Source organism: Diorhabda sublineata, chromosome 7 (assembly GCF_026230105.1).
Source record: "Diorhabda sublineata isolate icDioSubl1.1 chromosome 7, icDioSubl1.1, whole genome shotgun sequence".
Taxonomy (NCBI): domain Eukaryota; kingdom Metazoa; phylum Arthropoda; class Insecta; order Coleoptera; family Chrysomelidae; genus Diorhabda; species Diorhabda sublineata.
In genome coordinates, this window is record NC_079480.1 from 11,694,821 (window position 1) to 11,720,985 (window position 26,165).

Genomic DNA, 26,165 nt, shown 5'->3' on the forward strand with positions numbered 1-26,165 from the left:
ACTTAAAATTACTGACTCTAAGAAATTCTCATCTTTTTTCCAGTTTTCAAGGCTCTGTAATAGGATATGCCTGTTAAAATAAACTGCATGCAGTGCAGCAATTGGACACTTTGGGAATATTCCGGCAAGCAAGTCTCGCTAGCAGTGCCCTTTTTCGCTCAAATATCACGCTAGAATTGTCCTTTTCCGCACAAATATCTCGCTAGCATTGTCCCTTTTCGCTCAAATATCTCGCTAGCAGTACCGCTTCTCGTTGAAATATCTCGTTAGCAGTGACCTTTCTCGCTCAAATATCCCGCTAGCATTGTCCCTTTTCGCTCAAATATCTCGCTAGCAGTGCTCCTTCTCGCTAGCAGTGCCCCTTTTCGCTCAAATATCTCGCTAGCAGTGACCCTCATCGCTCAAATAACCCGCTAGCAGCGTCCCCTTTCGCTCGAATATCTCGCTAGCAGTTCCCGTTCTCGTTGAAATATCTCTCTAGCAGCGCCCCTTTTCACTCGAATATCTCGGTAGCAGTTCCCGTTCTCGTTGAAATATCTCGCTAACAGTATCGCTTCTCGTTGAAATAACTGGCTAGCAGTAACCTTTCTCGCTCAAATATCACGCTAGAATTGTCCCTTTTCGCTTAAATATCTCGCTAGCAGTTCCCGTTCTCGTTGAAGTATCTCGCTAACAGTACCGCTTCTCGTTGAAATATCTCGTTAGCAGTGACCTTTCTCGCTCAAATATCACGCTAGAATTGTCCCTTTTCGCTTAAATATCTCGCTAGCAGTTCCCGTTCTCGTTGAAGTATCTCGCTAACAGTACCGCTTCTCGTTGAAATATCTCGTTAGCAGTGACCTTTCTCGCTCAATTTACCTTGACTTACTTTAAAGTCTTTCACACAAACGGTTTCCGTATAAACGACAACCGTTTACACGGATGTCGACGTTTCACATGTACACGGTTTTCTTACTGTTTCTTCGCAGGTCGCTGTTAGTAAAAACATAAGCTAAGCGCATTTTGTTTTATTTTTGTCCATTAATGCGACCGACTATAATGAAAAGATAAGCAAACTAAGACTGCACAGGTGCTACTGATAGCAGAGAAACCGTACAATTGTGTACGTGTGAAAAGTCGACATCCGTGTACGTGTGAAACGTCGACATCTGTGTGAACGGCAACAGTGTACGTCTGAAAAGGGCTTAATCTCGTTACTGGGAATGTATACCATTGGAAAAGTAGGTAAGGTTTATAATAATAAAAACACAATCACGTTTTCTTAATCTTTAACTTTATCAACATTAATATCTATTTTAGCAGGTACAATGGATTGTTCTTCAACTGGTAAGGTAGCTGAAGCGATTTCAGTTGGTTCTATTTTCAATGGTAACAAATTACTAATCGGCATGATAATATCTTCTTTATTTAAGAACGTTATACCTTCTTCCTGTAAAATTTTTACACTAATACCTAATTTTGAGGCTATATGACTTGGCGGATATATAATGTGAATACACTTTTGCACGAAAGGCACTAGATCATCTGAAAAACACATACAAAGTCTAGTAAAAGCATCCCTAGAATTTGCAGAAAAAGCTTGCTGCTCTTGACTATAAAGTTTCTGGAGACCTTTAGCGATAAGGGTCATAGAAGTTTGAAGATTTTCTACGACTTCATCGATCAAAGCTATAGGTGGACACAATCTTAACTGATTTAAAGCATTTAAAATGTTATTAAGATATTCTGCTAATGGGTAGAATTCTAATAAATTATCTGGGGGCCTTATACTATCTTCCTTTGCGAGTTTCCAAGGTAGGGAAGGATTCGTTTTATCAATCAAAGTGAATGTTTCAATGCTTCTCATAAAATCTTGATCAGCTTTTATAATATAATTCATAAAATTTTTATGTATGTGCTTGGTGAATATTGGAAGAAGTAACGGTCTGAAATCGCATCCCACTTTACTGAAGGAATGACCAAAGTACATACATTGATCAATAATCATTTCCAAAGTAGTTACCTCATTTAACAAAATATCAAGTTTTTGAATAAAAATCGAAATTCTATGTTGTAACCAACTTTTAAATATAATTGTCTGATTGATTGTTTTATTTGTTGATCCTATAAGTGGACTGTGTTCATCATCATTAAAAATGGCAGTATATTGAGTTAAAATATTAAACAAATTGATCCTAGTAATTTCTACAGTTTTCGTCAAATGGACCATTGGGTCATCTTTACTTAAATTATTCAGCTGCTGCTCTAACCAACATGTTCTTGCTTGGAGGAATTTAAGCCTGAGTTCGGGTTCTAAAACAAACATATACCAGATAACCTCTACCATGACTGCAAGATATACTTCAGAACAAAAGTTTAAGACCACTTCAATTAAAGTAGGAAAATTAAATAAAACTGTTATATCAACCAATGAAACACTTTTTGGCAATCAATATACTTGAAAATCGTGTGACAAAACATTAACAGTCCTTGCTAAAAAAGGTTTCAGTTAGCTAAACTGATTTTTCATCAAAAAATCCTTTTTTACATTCTATGACTTTTTTCACAAGTATCGGCATAAGGACAATCAATTTGTTCTCAATAGCATGTGATCTATTGATTTATCCACATTTTTTCTCACAAGGATGCACCATAATTATGGACGTTTGTATCAAGCTTACCCCACAAAATTTTAATAGAATTGAGATCCTGGTTCTGAGAAGGCAAAATCATGTTTATCAACACCACTTGGTTAGAAAAGCAACCCTAGACCATAATTAAGTCACCATCATGCTTGATTGTCTTGCATAATCTCTTCTTGGTCGAAAGTGAATTCTTCTTGGATTCATCTGTCCAAAGAACTTGTTGAAAACCTTTTTCAGTCCAATCTCGATAGGCAAGGGTAGTTGTTCACTATTAATTTCCCGTGCTTTTCCGCCTTTTTTCTTCACTTTTAACTCTTTCCTTCAAAAGCTAGTGGCATCCAATTCAATATTGATTGTTGCCCCATCTAAGTACCAGCTATTTATATACTTTACCTGAGACAAATACCACCACTTCCTGAGTCTCCATCCGGGAAATAAGGTAACATGTTTGAATAACTTAAGTTAATTCTATACAGAAGTGGAAATATTTATAGTATTTCTATGATGTTACAAAAAGCACATCAATTTCAATATTGGTATAAGTAAGCAAACACATTATTAAATCACTTGTCTATATATAGTATAGACAATACAAAGAAATAAAATATAAACAAATATTATTTTTCTCATACCTCTATCCAAAGTACATACTTTCGTCCCTAATAGTTGATATGAAAGTTTAACATTTACTCCCTATGAGAAGTACATGTTTGCATTACACTATAAGGCCAAAATTTGAATTTTCTTTTTTACATGTCATGATGCCCAAAGCAAAAAGCTGAGGGCATCACAGGTAGAAAATGTTAAATTGTCCTTGCACGAAAGTACATACTTTCGACAGGCCAGGAAAAAAAATTGTATATACAACATGGGCTTTTCGCCACGACATGCAGGGCCAAAAATGAAAACTCTTTCAGTAATGATATGTTAACATATATAAAGAAAATCAGTGGTCTGAATTGTAAATAATACCTGTGAATAATTCCATTCGTCTTAAATGCCCTACAATCTGTAAGCATTTGGGTAATGATATGTCCTGGCGCAGTTGTGACAATAACTGATGGAGCAAAAGAATCCAGGCTTTGTTAACATCATCATTAATATTTTTGAAAATAGCTACATCAGAATGCTTAGAATATAATTTTCGTACATAGTTGCACAGTTCCAGAGCATCTTCATATAGTCCATCTCTAATAAATGAGTCCATCAATTGTGGTATCTCAAGTATTTCAAGAATTTGAGCACTTTTCGATAAAGTAATAGAATCTATTCTACGTAAGGAATTTATTTCACTGGATACTTTTCCAAAGTTTTCACATTTTTCTTCAAATATTGGAACTCCCTTAAGAAGATCGTTAACTTTTTCTTCTATTACACTAAATTTAGTAAAAAGATCTTTAGAACATAATGCAGTCTCTATAAATGTTTTATAATTTGTAATTGCAAGTTCTTGAATTTGCTCTTGCAAAATAGAGGCCTCTTGTTTTAGTTTGTCCGGTTCGGAAGTTAAATCTTTGATTTTATAGGATCCTAGTTTCGTCAGATAATCATGGACAAAGTTGTTATATTCTAAAGTCTCTAAAGATTCGTTTGGAAGTAGCTTGGTTAATAACTCATTCTTTGACATTTTAAAAACTAATATGATACATCCCGTTCGATAAAAACTAAAATTGTCAGTATATAATTTTCAAAAAATAGATTACCAATGTTTACGAATGATGACGTTGACAATTAACTGACATATCTCTAGTGACAGCATTTAGCATAATTATGTATTATTTCTTCTGTTTAATTTGCATCCGAATATCAAATTAACACGTATCTATCACAATACTTGATCAGAATATGTAATAGCAAATATTTCGTTATAAAACGCTAACGATAGCGATTGCAGCAGCCTGCAAATAATAGTACGTATTTATTGCACATTTTTAAAAATCAAGTCAAATAGTCATATCATATTGATACACAATGATACTGATTAATCAGAATTTCGATTGCATATATAAAATCATCACAATCAATCGAATATCATCTCTTCTGAGGACCTCTAATTTGAGAATTGAGTCTATGACATTAAACAATTTTGTTTATATATAGCGCTAGCTTTACATATAAACAAAAATAATATAGACAGCCCTCTATACTTTGGTATATAAAATAAGGAATTTTATTTTTTGAAGTATGAATAGTTACATGAAGAGTTCCATATTTCAAATTACCCAAATATTTTTTGTGTGAATTTTAAGATCATCGAACTGTATTTACATTCTTCTATTGACATTTTCCCCCCTCTCCTCTAAGTACGATCTTTTTGACAAGTGTAGTTTCCTTTAAGCAGTTCTTTCTTTTTAAATTGGAGGTTGAATTGGTAAGTATAAAATGTATATGTTAAATATATTAGTGTTAATTTAAAAAAAATCACCCATTTGTGTTTATTTTGGAATTGCACCGATAAATTATTAGGCGATTGCGAAGATTATCGCAGATTTACTTTTTTTAAGGTTAAGTCCTGCGTGGTATATATATATATAAATATATAACCTTTATACTCATCGATGATTTTTTCCTAATACCCCTAGCTTGATTATTTTCTTTATTACAGTAAAGCCTCAAAATGGTTAACGGTAGGATACCGTCAGTTCATTCTAAAACTTACGTTACACCTAGACGTCCATATGAAAAAGCTCGTTTGGACCAAGAATTGAAAATTATTGGTGCGTTTGGGCTTCGTAATAAGCGTGAAGTATGGCGTGTTAAATATACTTTGGCTAAAATTCGTAAAGCTGCCAGAGAACTTCTCACCTTGGAAGAAAAAGATCCAAAAAGATTGTTCGAAGGTATGTACAACAATTCATTATTAACTATAAATTCATACATTCCATAATTATGATTTCAAATTTTATTGTTACAAATTAAAAGAATAATATTTCCATAAATACTTTTGTTTATTTTAGGTAATGCACTGTTACGTCGTTTAGTGCGTATTGGAGTACTTGATGAAAACAGAATGAAGCTCGATTATGTGCTTGGTCTTAAAATTGAAGATTTTTTGGAAAGACGTCTACAGACACAAGTGTTCAAATCTGGTTTGGCCAAATCTATTCATCATGCTAGAGTTCTAATCAGACAACGTCACATCCGGTAATACTTTTTTAATATCAATTTTTATTAACCTGTTTGAGAAAAAAATTCGTGTTTAGAACACGTTTCATAAAGGCCACTTAGTCAAAAGACTAATGCCTCGAAATATGTCTTGACTGTACTATAAAGGTAAAAGACATTTATCATTATAACTCTTATTAATTTCAATGTAACTTTAACCCTTAAGACAGAACAAGATTTTTTTTAGCTATGAAGTACATCTGCCTCGTAGGAAGCTATGAGGGTCATTCCATATGAAATCAACAACTAAAATAAAAAAATTACTGGACCCCCTCTTAAATTAAAATTTAAGTTAAAGGTTGTTCCCATAGAGATTACGAAAAATGCTAATTTTTTCTAATTTTTTAAATAGTTTTAGAATTAAGGTTATGTAAAGTTTCCCAAAATATACAGAAGAAAAATGTAATTGACATATCTTGAAATCATTACTGCTTTTTTCCTAATTGAGCTAGCAAGATAGGGTGGTGTTATTTTTTTCTCAGTTTTAAATGTTCTTTTGATATACAACACCACATACTTTGTTATAAAAAGTGCTTCTAAAGAATCAAATTTAAAATTTTGGAGTTTCATTATCCACAGTTTTTTTGGTCTACCTCTTCTCTTGCTCCCTGTTTTCTTCCATGGATCTCTTTTTAAGAGTGTCTTTGTACATTTGTTTTAGATGACATAGCGATTGTAACCTTGTCTTAAAATCGCTCTGATTGGTAATTCATTGAAAAGTGTGTTTCATGGTTTGATTATCTCTCCAATAGCAAGTTGGAGTTGCTATAGGTGAAAAACCTATCTAATCTTGAATATTGCATAGAGAGATGTTGAACCTTCCTCGTAATTGCATTTTTAGCTCACGTAGCTATAGTTGCCTATTTAATGTGCTCTGACGTCGCCTTATACTGATCTGGTTTTGGGATTCCCCTGAAGCTTTTAGGATCTCTTTACAAATTCATTATTAAAGCTAAAGATTAGTGTTCGATTCTCTATAAAAAGTTGGTGGACTAAAAAATGTAGATATTTCAAAATCTATCATTCTGTCTATGAGGAATGCCTACTCAAGATATGGCACTGGCAATATTTATCATCATAAAACTGTAAATTCAAGAAATTTCAACCAGGAAAATGTTAAATCAACCTGGAAACACCGGGGAATTTGTTTTTTATTTTCATTAAACACCTCTTACTAAATACATAATTATGATAATAATTAACATTCTAAAGAATTTAAGTAAAGTTAGGGTACATTCTTTTTTAAAATTATTGTTTAACTATTAACCCATTAGCTTCTCACTTTGAAATTTTCATAATCAATTACCAAAAGTTCCATTTTTTTATAGGAATTGATAATCTACGAAGATGACTGAAAGTGGTTTTATGAAAGTACTCTCCACTTTTCCCATGACTTTTATTGATATCATAACCTAAAATTTATCGAATGTATGTATGAAGTTAATTAAAGATATAAAAAAAATATGTACATATTCCCTATTAGGCGAACAGCTATGGTGATTTTAAAATATGTCTACGTTTTTTGGATGGAATATGGAAAACTTTACAAAGCCGTAGTTTTTAAACTGTTCCGAGATATTTGAAAAAAATTGGCACTTTTCTTAATCTCTATGGGCACAAACTTTATACTGAATTTCGATAAATTCTGAGGGGGTCAGGTTTATACCTCGTGTTAATTTGATATGGAATGTGAACTTAGCTTCTTTTTTGTGAACTCTATATTTTAATGAATTTATTTACCTCATCTTAATTTTTTTTGACAGTTCATAGGTGACTAATAAATAATTAACAAAAACTTATTAATCATAAAATTATTTATCTTTTTTTTTTGACTATTTGTCAAACACAAGAGAGTATAATATAATAAAAATATGCCAAATATCATGAAGAAGTAATTAAAACAATGAGGTAACTTGAGCAATTACTATCAGTCAAATACAAGAAAATCTGCTTATGATTTGGTAAAAGGATTGAACATACGTTATCAGTAACCCTTTACTTGCTCCCTAGCGAGGTTTAGTACCAAATCTGCAAACTGTATCCATCTGACAGACAGATGTTCCATTTGAAGGATTAATGAAAAAACTTTTATGAATAAAATTTTTAATTAAATCATAATTGAAAATAGTTTCGAACAATTATGTTTATAAAGTAAGAGTTGCAGGATCACAGAAAAATAGATGTGGAAAATTACGATTTATGGTGAGGGTGTGAGAATAATAGTTCTGAAGACTGTGATGAGTAGTGACAAATTCTGTTCTTATTTAAAGTGTCAAATGGCACCAGTCTCACTTTTCATCACTAGAAGTAAACCTTGGAACTCGTAGTTCCCAAGGGAAAATGAGGCACATCTTGAAAAACACTGAAATCAATATTGTGGCGAAGCTATCAGTTTTTGGAATGAGAGTGATTGCATTCAACGGCACTCTACATAACAACAGAATTGATCACACACTACCTGGCACAGAACACCTTTAGAACTCATTCTTGTACCCTCACCTTAAAACGCAATTTTCCACCTCATATTTTAAGTCCTCGAAAATGAGCCCCTATTTTATTTATTTTCAAGAGTAAAATTGCCTGATAGTGTGGATCATAACACATGCTTCCAGAAAAGCTCATTTTCAAAAAAAAATTTATTTCATCTTTTATGTTTTCAGAGTTCGCAAACAAGTTGTGAACATTCCTTCATTTATCGTCCGATTGGATTCACAGAAGCACATCGACTTCTCTTTGAAATCACCTTTGGGAGGTGGTCGTCCAGGACGTGTAAAGAGGAAGAACCTCACCAAGAAGACCAGTGGTGGTGGAGCAGCCGAAGAAGAAGAAGATTAAACTGTATCTGTTGCTACTAGTTTTATAACTAGTACATCAAATGCTAATATACTTTTTTAAGTCATTCAAATAGTTTTATTTCAATATTATTTCCCATCATTCAACTAGAATTTACTACTGTGGTTTCATACAGAGGTGTTTCGAAATTGATGCCTGGAAATCCAGTATTGTCATTATATAGAATATTTTAATACAACCAAGGGAATTGAATTAACAATAAATTTAAAAATTTTATTTGAATTATTACAGATTTCTCAGTAGGTAGGTTGAAACAAATAAAATTTACAAGTATAAACTAGAAGAAAATACTATATCTCTTTTAATTAGTTTTATGGCCGTATTAAATTTATCTTCCAAATCTGTGTTACCGATAGTTTTGGAAGCTTGTACCATCTGCCTCAAAAGTTCTTCGAGTCGTCGCATACACCGAACTATGGAACCTTCGAAAATATCTGTTATTTCACATAATGTCTTGAATGGACTACCACTGCACCAATTGAAGACGACGTCCATTAAAAACGGTTTAAAACGTTCGACATAATCATCTTCGTCAATTGTTAGTTTAGCTTCGTTGCTAACTTTGGCTATCCGTCTAGCTAGATCCTTACAAAAGAGAAAACTGTTTTTAAAATGTTAGTAATCGGAAATTATTCACTTACTTGCATTATTCTTAGAGGTCCAGATAATTCATCAGATAACTTTATTGTTTTTTGGCTTTTCTCGTCGCAAACAAAACAACTGAGCAATGCACAACTCTGGGCGGGAGTTAAAGTTCCAAAGACACCATTAAAAATCAATTCCGTAATTAATAGTTCATCTGCACTAAAATAAAACAAACGTTTATCACAACCAACTCGGATGACATGTTTTGACTGTAGTTAGGTCTCATCAGATTGTGGATTATATTTAAATGTAATATAATAGTTGCACTACCTGAAGTGTTTCATGGAAATATTAAAAATATAACCATCTAATATATTTTTTATATCAATTTTCAAAATTATCGAATTACATATAAAAGTAGACGTAATTTATTTAGAGGTTGCATCAAGCAAGTCCCATAATCGACGTTAAACATTTGAACACGTCAATATTTTGCAGTAACTTTTAAGATATTTAGTCAAATTATGCAGTATTGGAAAATATTTTGGGCGTAGGATTCAATCTACTAGTGTGAATTTGATTAGAACGTGTGATGAATTATAATAAACTGTTTCAGTCTCCACTCTTTGAGAACCCTACTAATTAGAATCAAAATCGATCAGTATCAAAACTAAGAATGCATATAAATGAGAATTTTAAAGACATCGTAATAACATCTCTAAATTCTAGCTTAACATATAAAGATATTACAGAGATAGTTCATCGTTCAATTGTCATTTAATACAAAGTTTAATATATTTTACCCTGAATCTATCATTATGTGACTCTTTTACAAACATCTTGATAAACATAATACTAAAGAAAAAAAACTACTGAGATAAATCTGGTGAATTTGGAGGATACCTGAATCATCGTTCAATTGTTATTCTCATACCAAGTTTAATAATTTTTTCCCTGAATCCACCAATATTTGTCTCTTTTTACAAACATGTTGATAAACATGATGACAAAGAAAAAAAACTACTTATGAGATAAATCTGGTAAATTTGGGGAATATCTGATGTATAATTATTTTCTAAATAATTTTTAAACTACAAAATCAAAAGTGGTGATGAGCGACACCGATTTTTGCCTCTGCTGGGTAGCTGGACACCTTGAAATATAAGGGAATTCTAAGGCAGATAAGCTTACTAATAATGAGATGATGGGAAAGAATGCCGAGAAGACAGTAACAGTGCTTGTACTGATGGAATAGTTAAAAGATGACATTGACACAGGAATCAGAACATTAAACGGTATGGGATGACCCAATTTATCGCTTCGGAAAAATACTTCAAAATACGCTGTAAAAAGGAAAAAATTTAAAAGTGGTTAGCTAAGTTTGGAAATCGATGAAAATAAAAGGTACCACAATGGTCCTCGGGCCTCCAAGTGAAGCTCAATCTAGATGATCTACTCTCCCTACTTAAACTTATAAGTATATATGATCTAATTTGAATTAAATTTTGTTACAAACCTGCTTAATTCGCAGGCAACTCTGCCTTTTAATTGGATTACATCTGTGTTTGTACAATAACCCAATCTCCGTAACACTCTTTTCCTTGATTTTAATTCATCGAGTTGTAAAACGGATTTGGCATCCATCAATTTTTTTCTGGCAACTTCTAATTCTGCTTGAGCGATAACTTTTTGCTCGTATTTAGGATATTCTGTTGCTAAAAGTTCATCTTTGTGTATTGGGTGTTCGTACATTCTGAAATGATAATTGTATAGTTACTTCTTGAGTGAGTTGGTTTTCATCAAAGAGCCAAAGCAACAATGGTATTAAACTAATACATCATCAAAAAATTAAAAGAATGAATGTAATGATATAAATGATATATATATATATATATATATATATATATATATATATAGAGAGAGAGAGAGAGAGAGAGAGAGAGAGAGCTAGAAGAAATAAAAATAGTACCATTTAACAAAATAATCGTGAAAAGAGGATAAAAAAGAAGATAAAAACACAGATTGTTCAATGGGTACACAAAATGAAAAAGGGTCACATAAAAGATCCTATCTACAACAAATTAAGTAATACAAATCATAATATAAAGGAAGTAATAATACTATTTTATGAACATAAAAAAGGATGTCATGTAATAAAGTCAAAAAGAGAAACTCTAGGAAATTAGGCAATAAAAAGATGAAATAGAGAAAGAAGAATTAGAAATATTGTTCATTGGGTATAACAAAAGGAGAAAGGGCTATTCAATGGATTCTAGTAAGGAATCTACAAGAAATTAAGGATGGAAAACGAAAAACGGTTATGTAACAGAGTCAAACAAAAAATCTGTAGGAAATTAAGTGATAAAAAGATGGAATAGAGAAGAAAAAATAGTTATATTGTTCAACGAGTATAAAAAAAGAAGAAATCGTCGTTTTATAGATCCTTATAAGAATTCTTCATGAAATAATCAATAAAAACACATGGAAATCCACAAGAAATAACATAATAAAATAGTGAAATGGTTATGGAAGAGAATCAAAAAAAGAATCTATAGGAAATTAGACAATAAAAAGATGGATTAGAGAAGGAACAAATAATAATATTGTTTAATGGGTACACAAAATGAAAAGGGTCATGTGAAAGATCCTAAAATAAGAAATCCACAACACTATTAGGTAATAAAAATTATAATATGAAAGAATAACAGTATTTTATGATCATAAAAAAGGATGTCATGTAACAGAGCCCAAAAACGTATCTGCAGGAAATTAGACAATAAGAAAAGATAAATTGTAGAAAGAAGAAGAAATAATGTTTAATGGGTATAAAAAAGAAGAAATCGTCATTTTATAGATCCTTGTAAGAAATCTATACATAATTGAGTAATAAAAACACACCGTAGATAAAGAAGACATGATGATACACTATTGAATGGGCATAAAAATGATGTCATATAAAGAGTCCAAAAAAGTATCTTCAGGAAATTAGACAATAAGAAAAGATAAAATATAGAAAAAAGAAGTAGATATAATGTTCAATGAGTATAAAAATGGAAATATTGTTAAGTAAAAAAGAAATAACAATAAATATACAAGCGACTAGATAATGAGAGGTTTTTGGGGGATAAATTTCACATTTAAAATTTTCACTGAAAATAGAATAAGACAGTAGGAAACTCGGATCTAGATTAGGTTTCGCAATTAGATGATAGGCGTGATATTTTCCAAAAAGCCCTATTGATTTATATATTTCTTTAATTTCTTATTTCTTAAACCTTTTGATATATTAATGTATCTAAATGTTCTTGATTTTAGGTCTCTTCTTCTCTTCTTTTCTTCTCTTCTTAAAATTAGTTTTTTTTAATAATCTTTAAGTCTTTATCAAAATATTTATATATTGATCCATATTAGTATCAATAATTCAAAAACATAAAATAGTGAATAAAATATCAAAATATACCCTATCGAATGGTTATATAAGAAACAATTCATTTTGAACATTTATCCTTTTGAGTAATTGGAATATTTTTTCTGCAAGAATATGTAAATATACCAAGACCAACTAGAGCCATAGTAACATTTTTTTATATGAATCAAAGATTACTTACTTTTTTTCTAAAATTTCAATTTTATTTACAATACTTAAAAATTCCGAATCTTTTATTTTCATATCTGTGATGGGGTTTAATAGAGGAGGACCATCGGGAAATCTTTTTTTCACTTCTTTTATTGCTTTATACATTCCTTTTCGACTATCTTTAGTCCTCAAATCATTTGGACAGAACAATCTCACAGAAGACAGATGGGTTATCAAAGTTGAGTCTACACTAACAACTTCTATCTCTCCTTTCTGAAATAAATTTATTCAAACTTAGGATTTTACTATTAACATACTGCCACAGGACTTTAGATTGGATTCTTCGTAAGTTCCACCCCCCTTTTCGATTTGTCAACATTTCTGTCTTAGTTGAAGTCTCCGTGTTTACTACATTTTTGTTAGAGTGATAGATCAACTTTGCAGAGAATATAACTTACTACTTCAAAGACCAATTTTCGGAGACTCCATGAATATTACAAATGGTTCCAGAACTATTAACTTATTACTTACCTGCTCATCTGTACATGGCTTTGGAATAACCGTTTCTTCACTCAACTCGGAAACTACATGAAGCAATATGTCCACTTTTACTTTCGTTTGCGTTTTACTTTGACCTTGTTTATTTTTACGACCTGGTACAACTTCTTGAACTTTTTTAAAATTCACTACTGCTCCCCAATCGTATTCGTCTTCTTCTGTTTTGATCTACAATTTAAATCTTTTTGTGAATCACACTTGTACAATTTTAAAACTCATCCAATTCAGCCGAAGAAAATGAGAAGAGCCTTTAAAAAGGTTGACCAAAATCAAATTTGAGATACTTTGAAAAATACCACAGAATAATATGATAACTGGGAATCCTAAAATATAAAAGAACAGTGAAGGAGGGGAACAAATATAGAGAAACAATATTAAGCAAGCGATACATTACAAATATTTCAGGACTGTAAGGAAGAGTAATGAAAACCAAAAATGCGATATTAGAAAAGAGCTAAAACAAGAAGGAAATTTTAAGAAAAACTGAAATGACAGTATCCCAAACAGACCAATGTAAAAGGAAAGTCAGAAGAAAGAACACAGAAACAACTGAAAATCTTAGATTAAATTGTAGAAAAAAATCGATTTGGTGGGGGGACACCTACATCAAATGGATAACAGAATGGTAAAACTATGATACTTACTAACAATGACCAAAGCAGACCAAAAAAACCCAAGATAACACTATAGCTAAAACTTTATCGAGAAAGCTTCAAACAGTAACAGCATAAGACAGAAAGAAGTGGAAAATTTTTGTAGAAATCTATAAAAATTCATCCCTTTAGCAAATGTTTGTCAGTGGAGCCGATAATTAACTCAATTAAGATTACAATAATCCCGTTTACCCATAGAAAGGGTATCTATATAACGTAGTGAAAATCTGCTAGTGAAGCATAAAGGTTCTGTTGGCTTGAGGAAATTTGAATGAATAAATTGTTATAATCAAATAATACTTCGCTGTATGTACGACATTATTTCAAGACACATAATCTGGGCAGTACTCTGGCATACTAAAGTAAGTGGAGCAGTAGGAAAATCCTAACTTAAGCTGTAGATCATAGATCTTGTAAATTTTCACCTGATGATACATAGATCAGAAATCTATGAGAAAATTGGAGAACAAACAGCTTTGTTCTCTCTGATAAAATACATCTTATATCTTCCCAGAAGCGCAATAATCGATGTTAAATAGAAAGAACAATGGGGAAAGGAGACCTACTACCATAACTTTCAAGGAAAATACCTTCGAAAGTCACGACAGAGGCACCCGCTGGAGAAATTGGGACCAGAACCAATCACTACTACAGGATCCTGCGTAAGAGACTTTCTGAGAATAAAGTAGAAAACTGACATGACATAGGCATAAAAAACAAGTTCTTTTTCAACAAGGTAAACGAGGAGGCCAATGCAATTGCCGGAAAAGGAGCGTAAAAGTTTTTAACTGAAGTAGGTACAAGTGGGAAGCATCAATATTATAAGATATAAAAAATATATGGCTCTTAATAAAAATGAGCTACTGGCTTTCTTTCAGGACACTTCCATATCTGAAGTAGCTATGAAACTAGGTCTAGAAGAAATTGACAAATATAGGTTCCATTGAGAAGGAGAAGAAACTCTTGTTACAGAATTCCCCACATCCCAAGCAAACACAAAAAATACTTCAGACAAGAAGCTTGTAGAAGCGAGAACAAGACTTCCTTGAAGCCATCCCAAACACTGAAGTTAATTAGAACTCTGGAAATAGAGGGCACGATCTCTATATATAATTGTAAATCAGAAGGTAGAAAGCGAACGTATTAATAGAAAAAAATGGTAGTACTGCTGTAAACTTTTCAATGACTGCAATAGTGGTTGTACCATAAGATAATGATCAGGTGCATTTTGATTGCCCTGTTGAAACATTTAATCTCACGTAAACGTAGAAGAATACCAGCTTGATAACTTACATGGAATTGTGTTTATAGCAAACAATTATTACTAACATAGCACCTCCAGTTTACTACAATTACTTGTATATATTATAATACTTACTTTTAATAGTCGACCAGGTTGTAGAAAAGGTATAAGGTACTCCGATTTTGTTAAATATATTCTAAATTGGGCACCTAGAAGATTTAATTCTTGTCTAATATTGTAGTAAGTTGATATTTGATCTTCTTTTTGAACATCAAACGAATTGAACTTTTCTAATTTATTATGATAATCTAGAATAAAAAAAATTATGATTATGTGAAACTTTAAGATGTATATTATCCAAAAAATTTTAATAGAATGAATCATATAAAAAACACAAACAAAAATGCATCTAGATTAGGATTAATATTTATTTTAATAGAAATAATAATTAGTCTGTTATGAACTAAAAAAAATATACCTTCATAGTAACCGGGAATTGCGGTTTGATTTTGAAATTGAAAGAAGGATCTTTCCAGCATATATTCAGGATTGATCTCCTCGACTCTCAAGAGGTTCAATACCATATTGTAAGTTAGATGAAATGCAGAATTGATGGGATCAGCTTGACCCTTAACTATATCTCTTCCCGTTGCCGGAGGCACCTTTTCATCTACCATTAGGATTACAATACCTAAAATAATATATATGTGAGTGAGTGAAGAGTGAGATGGCAAGAAAATTTAATTTCTACACTTAAAACATTTAAGTGTGGAATAGAGTGAGCTATATACCATTTAAGTGGAATGGAATCGTCATTATCAGAAGCTGAGGCATTCGTCAGGCCAATATTGAAGCTTATAGTTGAATTTTATTCATTTTTATATTAAATCGATTAAGTAACAAATTTATTTCTTTTGATTGAATACATGATATTAACAGTTTTTCAACATTACAACATTAAAATAAAAGTCAAAAAGGCTTTCGCGGCCATCGTTCAATATTTGTACGGTTTTTGGGCTGTTCAGTCGTCGTCGGTTGTCGCTTACTCTGTCAACCTCTCACCAAAACAAGAGGTTGACATCTTCAGAAGCTGTGATCAGTTTGACTGTTAGCGAGCTACCGGAACCTGAGGTTGCCTGAGTTCGTTTTTATGGGTGACTCTACGGAACCAACTTTAGGCCGTGACGATTGTTGAGGTGTCTTTCTTCGGTCGTGACGATCGTTTTCTTTGTTGTATGAAGCGATTTTAGCGTTTTTTACATTTGGAATCCATGTTTGATGTACCTTACCTTCACCATACATGCTTCCACTTAAGCACAGTATGCAGTATGATCTAGAAAGAGGGTTTAACGGATCTTCGCCTTTTTTATTTTCTTCGTTCGTTTGTATATCGTTTAATTTATAACATGAACCAACAAATGAAATAAGCCTTAGACCTACTAAAGACTCTTTCTGCCTCATATACCTCATACCCTGTATATGTGGAAGAGTATACATAGAAAGAACAACCTATCAAAAGAATTGCCTCAAAAAATCAATAATTTTAGTACAGCTAAGTTCGTTATGCTTCCTTTATATACACTATCAGTCAAATAGTTTTGGCTTCACTATAGTTTGCGTGATACATAACAAAACAAAGTTTTTTTGATTCATCGATGCTACCCCCTTTTGCTTTCTGACTTCCCTGTTCAATTTGTCTCACAATAACTCAATAGGGTTTTGCACAGATTCGAGAAATGCTTGCGATAGTTGTCATGTTGGAAGATAAATTTTCTGCTGATTAGGCGCTGGCCAGACCATACAGTCGCTCTTTTTTCAAAACATACCTAAACCATCACCGAGACTCCGCCATATTTTACACTCTTCTCTCAATTTTATTTTACGACTTAAAAGAGGTTTCTTCACTGCCACCCTTCCTAATCTAACCAAAAAGTCAACTCAGTACTCAAAAGCAGATTCCAGATTCATTAATCTAAACTGTTATCTCGGGGCCTTTGAGTCTTCGATCACATTTACTGATCAATATAATACGTTTATCTTCAGCAGTTGTGGTTTTTCGAGGCCGCCCTGAACGTTTTCTATCGTGCCCTGGTGGATGCATATTTTTTTCATGTTATAGCCCACGGTATTTTCAATTCGGCGACAATAGTACGGTTACTTTTGCGTAGGCTATGAAGTCTTGCGATGAATGCATAAGTTTCTACTGATAGTTTCTTGGTTTTAAAACTTATAAGTCTGTATTTTCGAGAATGAAAATAATTTTATTTCTGAACCTCACAAAAAGATACATTGGTCAAAAAATATAATGACAGCACGTTCTTGCGTCTCACATTGGGACTAAACTACAATTATAAACGCCGAAGAAATAATTAAAGAATAATTAATCAACTGATACTTACTAGTTGTAACTTGTTGCACCCACTGACAAAATGGAAATATGCGCTCGTATAATAAAGAAAACAAATAACGGATACTATTATTTATGGTTTGTTGAGACAATATGAAAGAGAAATTTGTTAAAGTGTATTATTTTGAAATTTAATGAATGACTCAAGGGATAGGCAAAAACTTTTCACCAGTAGTGTATATATTGCAATGGTAGCATTAGATTATCACCATATATATAACGTCAAAATTTTAGAAGAATAATAAACCGAAGCCTAGTGCAGAACACAAACTGGTATAGCATTCCTTACACTTGTACTGGCTTTCTATTTTCCTTATGTTTAGTTTTTTTTCTATTTCTATCGGTATTTCCTTCCTGTTTGTACTAAACACACTATTACAATGTAAGACTCACGTTTCGATAACCAAGTTATCATCTTCAGTGACAGATCACCTTCAGTGTCTGAAGACGATAACTTGGATAACGAAACGGGCGTCAGAGAGTATTGGTGTAGTGTGTTTACTATGAATACCAGAATATCACCAACAGAGGACACAATAGATCCTTTGGGTCGCAGTGTATACAATACCCCAAAATCCATACATATATATACCTCTTACAATTGATATATCAAGTGTTTGGACTTTAGCTTCATCAGTCAATTTTTACCATTGAGTTTTCTTTTATTTTTTCAGATTCTGTCACAACTGAATTGATTATAAAACAGTTTGTGTCCTTATCGATCCTTTTAGTTATCTCATCATCAATAAAGGATTAAAATATTTGTAATATGTTAGTATCCAGACTACTGCTGGTAGTAAATGGAGTTGATTTCAAAACATACCCAGATATCCAGAGCATATCACCAAAATCAGAAAGTACATTTAAATCAATTGCCTTTTGATTTGATTTGATCAATACTGTCTGTTTTATATCCACCTAAGTGGATATAAATATATATGTTTATGCTCATCAATACACACCACTAAGTTCTCCACCCGAGAATGGCAAAGCCTTACAAATGAGCCACATGTTTTTATATCAAGACTACAAGTAATGCTTTTGCTTTTAAAAATGTTTATCTTACCCTTGTCATCTAATCCTCTTCTTCCAGCTCTTCCTGACATCTGAATGTATTCACCAGAAGTGATCTATGTAAAAGAAACATTATTACAGAAAACTTCGGCAGAAAACAATGTGTTTATATATTTTTTATGATTATATTAATATTTGCTAACACAAAGGAAGAGCTACAAAGAAGTGGATTAATGAAATGACCCAATACAGAGTACAGACACATACATACAAAAGACAAGAATAATGAAAATATCAGGGAGAAGCTAAAGTATCCAGGAATAATGGTAAGATATTGATTTGGAAGAATTGACGAAGAGATAGCCAGTAGGTTATACATGAAAATATTCATCTACATTTATAATAGAAGGGGCCTAGAATCAAGAAATTTATTTATCTACATAGCACTGTACATACATACAAAAGACAAGAATAATGAAAATATCAGGGAGAAGCTAAAGTATCCAGGAATAATGGTAAGATATTGATTTGGAAGAATTGACGAAGAGATAGCCAGTAGGTTATACATGAAAATATTCATCTACATTAATAATAGAAGGGGCCTAGAATCAAGAAATTTATTTATCTACATAGCACTGTACAGAGTACTCTTCAGGAAAAAAGAGGTAACAAAACATACAATAACGAAAATTTATGAGCCAGTATTACTATCAATACCTACCTATGGTAGCGATTCCTGGGTGTTAACCTACAGATTGAAGCAGAAAATAATGATGGCGTGAACCTATAGCGAGAATGGAGGAGGACAGATCAGTTAAGGTGATAAAGAAAACAAAAATAAACAAAAAAGTCAAAAAGCAGACCCAGAAGAAAATGGAATGTGGAAATAGCAAACATTCTGGAAAAAAGAGAGCTGAACTGGAAACAAGCTAAACAGGAAGCAAAGGAAGGAACCAAAAGGAGAAGAAATATTACCTATACCTACACCTATGGTTACAATTAGCCTGGATCTTGTTTTCTTACCCAACGATACGAACTACCATCGAATTTTCGCATTCCAGTAAACAAAACGGTTCTTGCAGGCATATTTAATCCCATGGCAAATGTTTCTGTCGCAAATAGAGCTTTTATTAACCCCTCTCCAAACAAAATTTCGATCGTCTCTTTAAGTATGGGTAAGAGGCCTCCATGATGTATACCAATACCTCTACGTAGAAGGGGTAAGAGATTCTCAACTTGAGGTAACTGTTTATCATCATCTGACAGTACATCCATCGCGTTATTGAAAACTTCATCAACCAGTTGTTTTTCTGCAGCTAAAATGTGAAGTTTTGATAAAACAAATATAGTTTACTAGTACAGATAGGTTACTTAGGATTACTTAGTAGTATAAGGCAAAATTATTCATAATAAGTGTTAGATAATTATATTTTTTCAATTATTTCTGTATAGCGCCAACATCACCCCAATTCATGTTGGAGGGTATCTAACATTTTAATAAATATATTTGAAAACCAGCCTGTAATATAGGGATTCGATTTAAATAACAACAAATTAAACCTCTAAATTGATTATTACTGGCGAAAATGAAGAACTACTAACTGGAAACGCCTAAAAGTTAATTAAAAACACACTAAATAACCTCAAAATGATTGAAAACAAGTAAAATTCACTAATATTGGTACAAAAATCACATAAACAAACAAATTAAACCACAAACATTGATTGAAACTGCCAAAACTGAAAAAAAACTACTAACTAGAAACGCTCCCAAATTAACTGAAAACACAATAAATAGCCTCAATATGATTGAAAATAAGTCAAATTGCAAAGAAGTAACGAAAAAAACACAGATATTAACTGAAAATCGTTCAAATTTACTAAAAACACACTTAATAGCCTTAAAATGATTGAAACAAGTAAAATTCATTAATATTAGTACAAAAATAACAAAACCAATCAAATTAAACCTGAAAAATTGATTGAAACTGCTGAAACTAAAGAACTACTAACTAGAAACGCTCCAAAATTAACTAAAATCACAAAATGCGAAAACAACTCAAATTGCAAAGAAGTAACGAAAAACTACAGAAATGAACTAAAAATACTTCAAATTTACTGAAACCACATGAAAACAAGTTTTTGAAAACAAATAAAAAACTATATAGACTTTGTAATAACCAAAACTACTGAAATTCATCAAACAATTTAAACAAAATCAATTTTAAAAAACAGCTAAAATCAGGTATCAAGTCAAATAAAATCTTTCACAAATCACTTGAATATTAATAAAGAGAAATGTGAACAAAAAACCATTCAAATTTCTAAAATGAAAATTATTTAAAATAAGGTCTAAACAAAGAAAATTTTATTTTAAAACCATTATTATGTTTCAAATTAACTTTCAAAATTCGTCAAAACAAATTATCCCCAAGAATTTGGCACCTCACTATAAGGTTACAAAAATTTTGATGGTTGTTCCAGGTTTGCTCTACTTTGTTCCAGAACGGCATAGCACTGAGTATGAAACTTTTAGATCAAACTGCAAAAAAAAGAGATTTTTGAGCTAACACTGTACACGATGGTTGTTTTAAGTTTGATCTATATTGTTCCAAAATATAGTGTTCAACAAAAAATGATTTTTCGCAGAAATTTCGAGTAAATTACATTTCATCAACTTTTTACAGCATCATTACTTGTAATGATGATTTGTCTTGATTTTAGCTACCTTTTCTATATATTTTGAAATCAAAATTATTATAGGTAAAAGAGGTTCTTGAACCCTCATCCAACATCTGAAAATATAAAAAACAAGAACAAAAACAATAGGGAATAAAAACGTACTAGTATTGAAATCCAATTTGGTCATCTGCATTGCATATACTTCACAATCTTTTTTACTAAAACTGAATACAATAACAGGAGCAAAATTTCGTTCCATAATCATTTTTGTAACTTTAAATATATCAGTTTGGGTCGGATCCTTATTGGCAAATCCTCCTTTCCTTCCTTTTTGATCACCTTTCGCTGCATCTCCGAAATTTTGAAGAACTGCCATTGCTGCATTAAAACTGTCATCTTTAAACGTACCCTAAAACAAAAAGAATATTCAAGTTTGTCAATTTTTTTAAATAGAATTTTGGAAACTGGAAACTTACCGTTTCGTCTACAACCATATGTATTCCATTACCCCCAGCTGGGTAAATGAAATGTTGTAAAGGAGTAGGTCTATAATCAGTGTATACAACATGACAAGGTTGTTGATGTAAGTGTGCTACCCATTCAACGAACTGTCTAGCGTTCGGTATTGTTGCAGACAAAAAAACGAAATGTACGTTATGCGGCAACAATATTAGAGTTTCTTCCCAAACTACTCCTCTTTCTTTATCACGCATGTAATGGATTTCATCGAATATGACCCAACCGACTTCTCTCATGATTTCTGAACCTCGATACAGCATGTTACGTAAAATCTAAAATAAGCACAGTTTTAATATAAATTAATATCATAGATCTTCAAAAAGAATTTGACAGCATCAATAGTAAAGACATGGTAAATCCTAGAGTATAGAGGAATAAACAGACAAATAATTATGCCTGAGGTAGGAAAGAGGAATCAAATAGGTTCTAAACAATAAAAGGAGTATATTGAGCCCATTTTCATTTATCACAGCATTAGATGAAGGAATAAAAAAAACAGTATAAAGTCACACACTGGAAAATTAAAGATACTATACACAGATGACAGGGTAATATTGGCAGAACATGAGAAATCTTGAACTCAAACTTAAAAATATAAAATGTCAGTTTACAATAATGAATATGACATAAACGAACACAAGACTAAGACGATAATGATATGCTTGAAGAAGAAGACACATAAAAAAAGGAGAATATAAAAAATTGAGCTGGTCAAAAGCTTCAAACATATTTGCATGGCACTAACACAAGATGAAAAACTGGAACAAGAGATAAACAAGAGAACGGGAGCAACTGGAAGATCATTCAACACAATCAAGACACAGTTTCTAGCCAAAAAGGAAATATTAAAACAAATAAAAATAGAAATATATAGAGAAGTAGCCATACCCATATTGACATGTGGCTTAGAGATATGGACATTCACACAGAAACAAAAAAGGAAAGTACAAAGTGCAGAAATGAGGTTTCCAGGAAAAATAGACAATGAAAATAAAAATAGACAATAAATTAATATACAATAAACTAAATAATAACATTATACCATTATAACTTAAAAATCAATTCAAAACAAAATTGTAAAAAAAACAATTAAGATGGTTTAGCCATGTCATGAGAAGATATTTGAAGCACTAACTTACAAAAAAAAGAAGACCTAGGAAGAGCTGGATAGTAGAAATTAAAATAGCATGGAAAATCGAGGAATAAGATGGTAAAAAATAAAACAGAATACACAGGATAAGAATTGAAATAGCTGTAGAAAAGGGAGTCCACATAATGACGGAACAAGCCTTACATCTGAAAAGATAAAAAGTAATTGGGTAAGTAATAAAAAGGATCTGATATGCCACCAAAATCCATGGAGAAAATAGATGTTGTCAGTGTTACAGGTATTATACTCATACCTCTGTTGTCATAATTAAGCAAGACGCACTTGGATTAATTGTCACGTCTCCGGTAATCAGACCAACATCTTTGAATTCTTCAAGAAATTCTCTATACTTTTGATTCGATAATGCTTTTATTGGAGTAGTATATATTACTCGTTGTTTCTTCTTCAAACTCGTTGCTATTGCATATCTAAAATAAAACCAATAAATATCAACTCAAAAAAAGAAAGGTAATAGAATTGCAGAACAAAAAAAGAAGACAAAATGAAGGTAAGATTTGAGAAATTGGGGGGGGGGGGCATTTCAAAACACAGAAAAGAAAAGTTAAAGAAAACAAAATTACTTGAAAACACCCGACAGGAAAAATAGAAAAACAAATAGACCATAAACTAGCTACTAAAAAGATTGGCCTAAAAGTAAAGGACAACATATCATACAGAGGAGCAAAGGCAGAAACCGAACACTATTTAATAATAGCAACATTAAAAGATATAGAGCTAACCAAAAAACTACTACATCAAAACAAGATCAAAAAAGTTGGAGATAGATGCTTAAAAAAACGAGGAGACAATAAAAAAATATGTGAGTAGCATACTGAGGGCAAACTGATAATACAAGGGATATAGAAACACAATGGAAAGAACTACAAGATAATATAGTAAAAACTGCAGAACAAGTATTAACAAATAAAACATGCAAGAATACAAACAAAGTCTGGTATGTCGAAGAGGGTAGAGGAGCCAGAAAACAAAAAATATGGTAAGAATGAAATGGATTTATAAAAGAGAGGAACGAAACAGTAGAGATTATCAAAAGCAAAGAAACATAGCAAATATAACACATAGAAGAACGAATAAGAAATTAGAATAGATAGAGCAAGAGAGATATAAAACAAATATGAGACAAGAGAGATAAAACATCAAACCTATACCCCAAAACTATATATACTAAGATGGGAAAAACATAAATGAGGAAAATTCAAAAATGACAAAAGAAGAAATGGAAAAACCACTAGAGAAAGTAGAATAGAAGCTGAGCTGTTAAAATACGGAGGTGATGTACGCCAAGTAAGCAAATGTCATTAATAAAAAGGAAGAAGAAGACCTGAAGATAATTGAGAGAAAAATACTGAGAGCTATACTTGGACCACAAAAATGGTGAGGAGGATAACACAATGGATATGGCTAAGAGACAGACCAAGAAATACCAGGTGTAACCAAATTGAAGAAGATAACAGATTCCTCGAAATAGTAGACTGGAAAAACAAATGCAAAAGCAGAAAATAATGGAGGAAAGTGGCAAACGAAGCCAGAATCAACAAAAAACTATAACAAAATAACAAGGGGAGTAATGCACTCCAATATAGGGATATGTAGGCGCCCAAAGCGCTAGCCATAATTCAAGAGATTAAACAGCATGATGATGATAAATAGTGAGTGCACACAGGTTACTGACCAAATTTTCACTTTGACTTGACTGCCACAAATGGCATTAATTGGAATACAATTATTTCAATATCTTTGAATATAACAAATACATCATGTGTTGAATACAATCAATTTCAAATATTGCTTAAAAATTTCATTAAAATAATTCAGACCACTATCATGGTATATTTGAACAGAAAATAGAAAATAAAACAAAATAACTTACTCAGCTATGACAGTCTTTCCTGCAGATGTGTGAGCAGAAACTAAAATGGATTGATTATTTTCAACACAGAGAATAGATTCTTTTTGAAAAGGGTCCAATTTGAATGGAAAATTTTTTGCAGGTTCGCCTCTTGCTGGTTGCAAAGGAATATATACTTGTCCTGGTGGACATGCTACTTCATGGGTGCATGAATCTACTGTATCAATGGTATGAACAATAATGCGATTTTTCAGTTCCTCAAAACTAGAAATTCACAATGAGCAATTAGTAACTTTGATAATAAGAAATATAATAATATAATATATATATATATATATATATATATATATATATATATAATATATAATAATATAATAATATAATAAAAATCCACAGTCTGAAGTCCGATTCCAATTATTATCTAGTCAGTTGAGATGTGAACATAGTAAATCTTGAGTCAGACAGACTGCATTGCTAGTAAAGATTAAGTTAGGTCATTTGTATACAAATGACCATGCTAATAATTTTTTTATGGGATTGCCCACTCTCTCCGGTAACTCACCTACTTCACAAACCTTAATCTTCATAATTTATGTGATTTAGGAAATTTACTTACTTAATATCTATATTGATGTCATCATTTTTAATCCTTTTAGAGTTATTTTCAGTTTCTTCTTCATCATTTTTTCTCTTTCCTTCGGGGCCACTAAAAAAATAATTAGCTAATAATTCTATTCATTCATTCCTCCTGAATATATTTGTTTTTTATAAAAAACACTTCCCACAGCATATAGTTTATTATTGGCTTGCCAATAAATAAAATATTATCTCCAGACACATTATGGCTAAAAACAAAACCCACAATAAAATGGATTATGTGGAAAGATTAAGCAATATTTATATTAAAAGGATTGTTCACTGAATAGCCGATAGATTATATAATATAATTCTGTCTTAGATATACTAAAGATAATATTAAAAACGAAATGTTTCCATCTTATATATCATTTTTTTCATAATATATTTTGTGGGGTTATATTTACTAACCATTCTAATATTTGTTCGTTTTCTTTACTTGTTGCGTCTTCCTCAAAACATTCAAAAAGATCGTCAATTAAATCTGCCATTTCTAAAGTTTATATTCAATCAAATTTTAATATAACTTCGTTTTCAATGTTGTATTTGCTTCACGATAAATAATTATAATTTACCCGAAAAAAGAGCATGCTGTTAGGTTATTATTGTTAAAAACAAACTTTAGACAT

The 26,165-nt window shown here is 31.7% G+C and overlaps 3 protein-coding genes across 3 annotated transcripts; 1 reads left to right on the top strand and 2 right to left on the bottom strand.

The window, feature by feature from the left end:
- Positions 1–1,251: 1,251 nt before the first annotated feature.
- LOC130446466 (conserved oligomeric Golgi complex subunit 8) lies at positions 1,252–4,364 on the bottom strand. Its single transcript, XM_056782741.1, has 2 exons — positions 3,597–4,364; positions 1,252–2,292 (listed from the first exon to the last, which is right to left on the bottom strand). Exons 1-2 carry the CDS (start codon positions 4,249–4,251, stop codon positions 1,262–1,264), a joined length of 1,686 nt encoding a protein of 561 aa, XP_056638719.1. The 5' UTR covers positions 4,252–4,364; the 3' UTR covers positions 1,252–1,261.
- Positions 4,356–8,688, top strand: LOC130446467 (40S ribosomal protein S9). The gene is made up of 4 exons (XM_056782742.1): positions 4,356–4,995; positions 5,230–5,464; positions 5,582–5,768; positions 8,450–8,688. The coding sequence occupies exons 2-4, from the start codon at positions 5,242–5,244 to the stop codon at positions 8,622–8,624; spliced, it is 585 nt and encodes a 194-aa protein (XP_056638720.1). The 5' UTR covers positions 4,356–4,995; positions 5,230–5,241; the 3' UTR covers positions 8,625–8,688.
- Positions 8,689–8,829: 141 nt separating this feature from the next.
- Positions 8,830–26,165, bottom strand: LOC130446677 (exosome RNA helicase MTR4). The gene is made up of 15 exons (XM_056783058.1): positions 25,948–26,165; positions 25,517–25,606; positions 24,922–25,164; positions 23,284–23,458; positions 21,838–22,152; positions 21,524–21,770; positions 19,703–19,995; positions 18,732–18,795; positions 15,737–15,949; positions 15,394–15,566; positions 13,336–13,530; positions 12,836–13,077; positions 10,744–10,980; positions 9,284–9,446; positions 8,830–9,227 (listed from the first exon to the last, which is right to left on the bottom strand). The coding sequence occupies exons 1-15, from the start codon at positions 26,025–26,027 to the stop codon at positions 8,907–8,909; spliced, it is 3,051 nt and encodes a 1,016-aa protein (XP_056639036.1). The 5' UTR covers positions 26,028–26,165; the 3' UTR covers positions 8,830–8,906.

Bases quoted from the DNA above. Each gene is read 5' to 3' on its own strand.
- LOC130446467 (XM_056782742.1), top strand. From the start codon at position 5,242: ATGGTTAACGGTAGGATACCGTCAGTTCATTCTAAAACTTACGTTACA. The intron at 5,465-5,581 runs GTATGTACAACA...TGTTTATTTTAG, and splicing joins TCCAAAAAGATTGTTCGAAG to GTAATGCACTGTTACGTCGT. The intron at 5,769-8,449 runs GTAATACTTTTT...TTATGTTTTCAG, and splicing joins ATCAGACAACGTCACATCCG to AGTTCGCAAACAAGTTGTGA.
- LOC130446677 (XM_056783058.1), bottom strand. From the start codon at position 26,027: ATGGCAGATTTAATTGACGATCTTTTTGAATGTTTTGAGGAAGACGCA. The intron at 25,607-25,947 runs GTTAGTAAATAT...TTATTTTTTTAG, and splicing joins AACGAACAAATATTAGAATG to TGGCCCCGAAGGAAAGAGAA. The intron at 13,078-13,335 runs GTAAGTAATAAG...AATTTATTTCAG, and splicing joins AGCCATGTACAGATGAGCAG to AAAGGAGAGATAGAAGTTGT.
- LOC130446466 (XM_056782741.1), bottom strand. From the start codon at position 4,251: ATGTCAAAGAATGAGTTATTAACCAAGCTACTTCCAAACGAATCTTTA. The intron at 2,293-3,596 runs GTATTATTTACA...TGTTTGTTTTAG, and splicing joins ACGAATGGAATTATTCACAG to AACCCGAACTCAGGCTTAAA.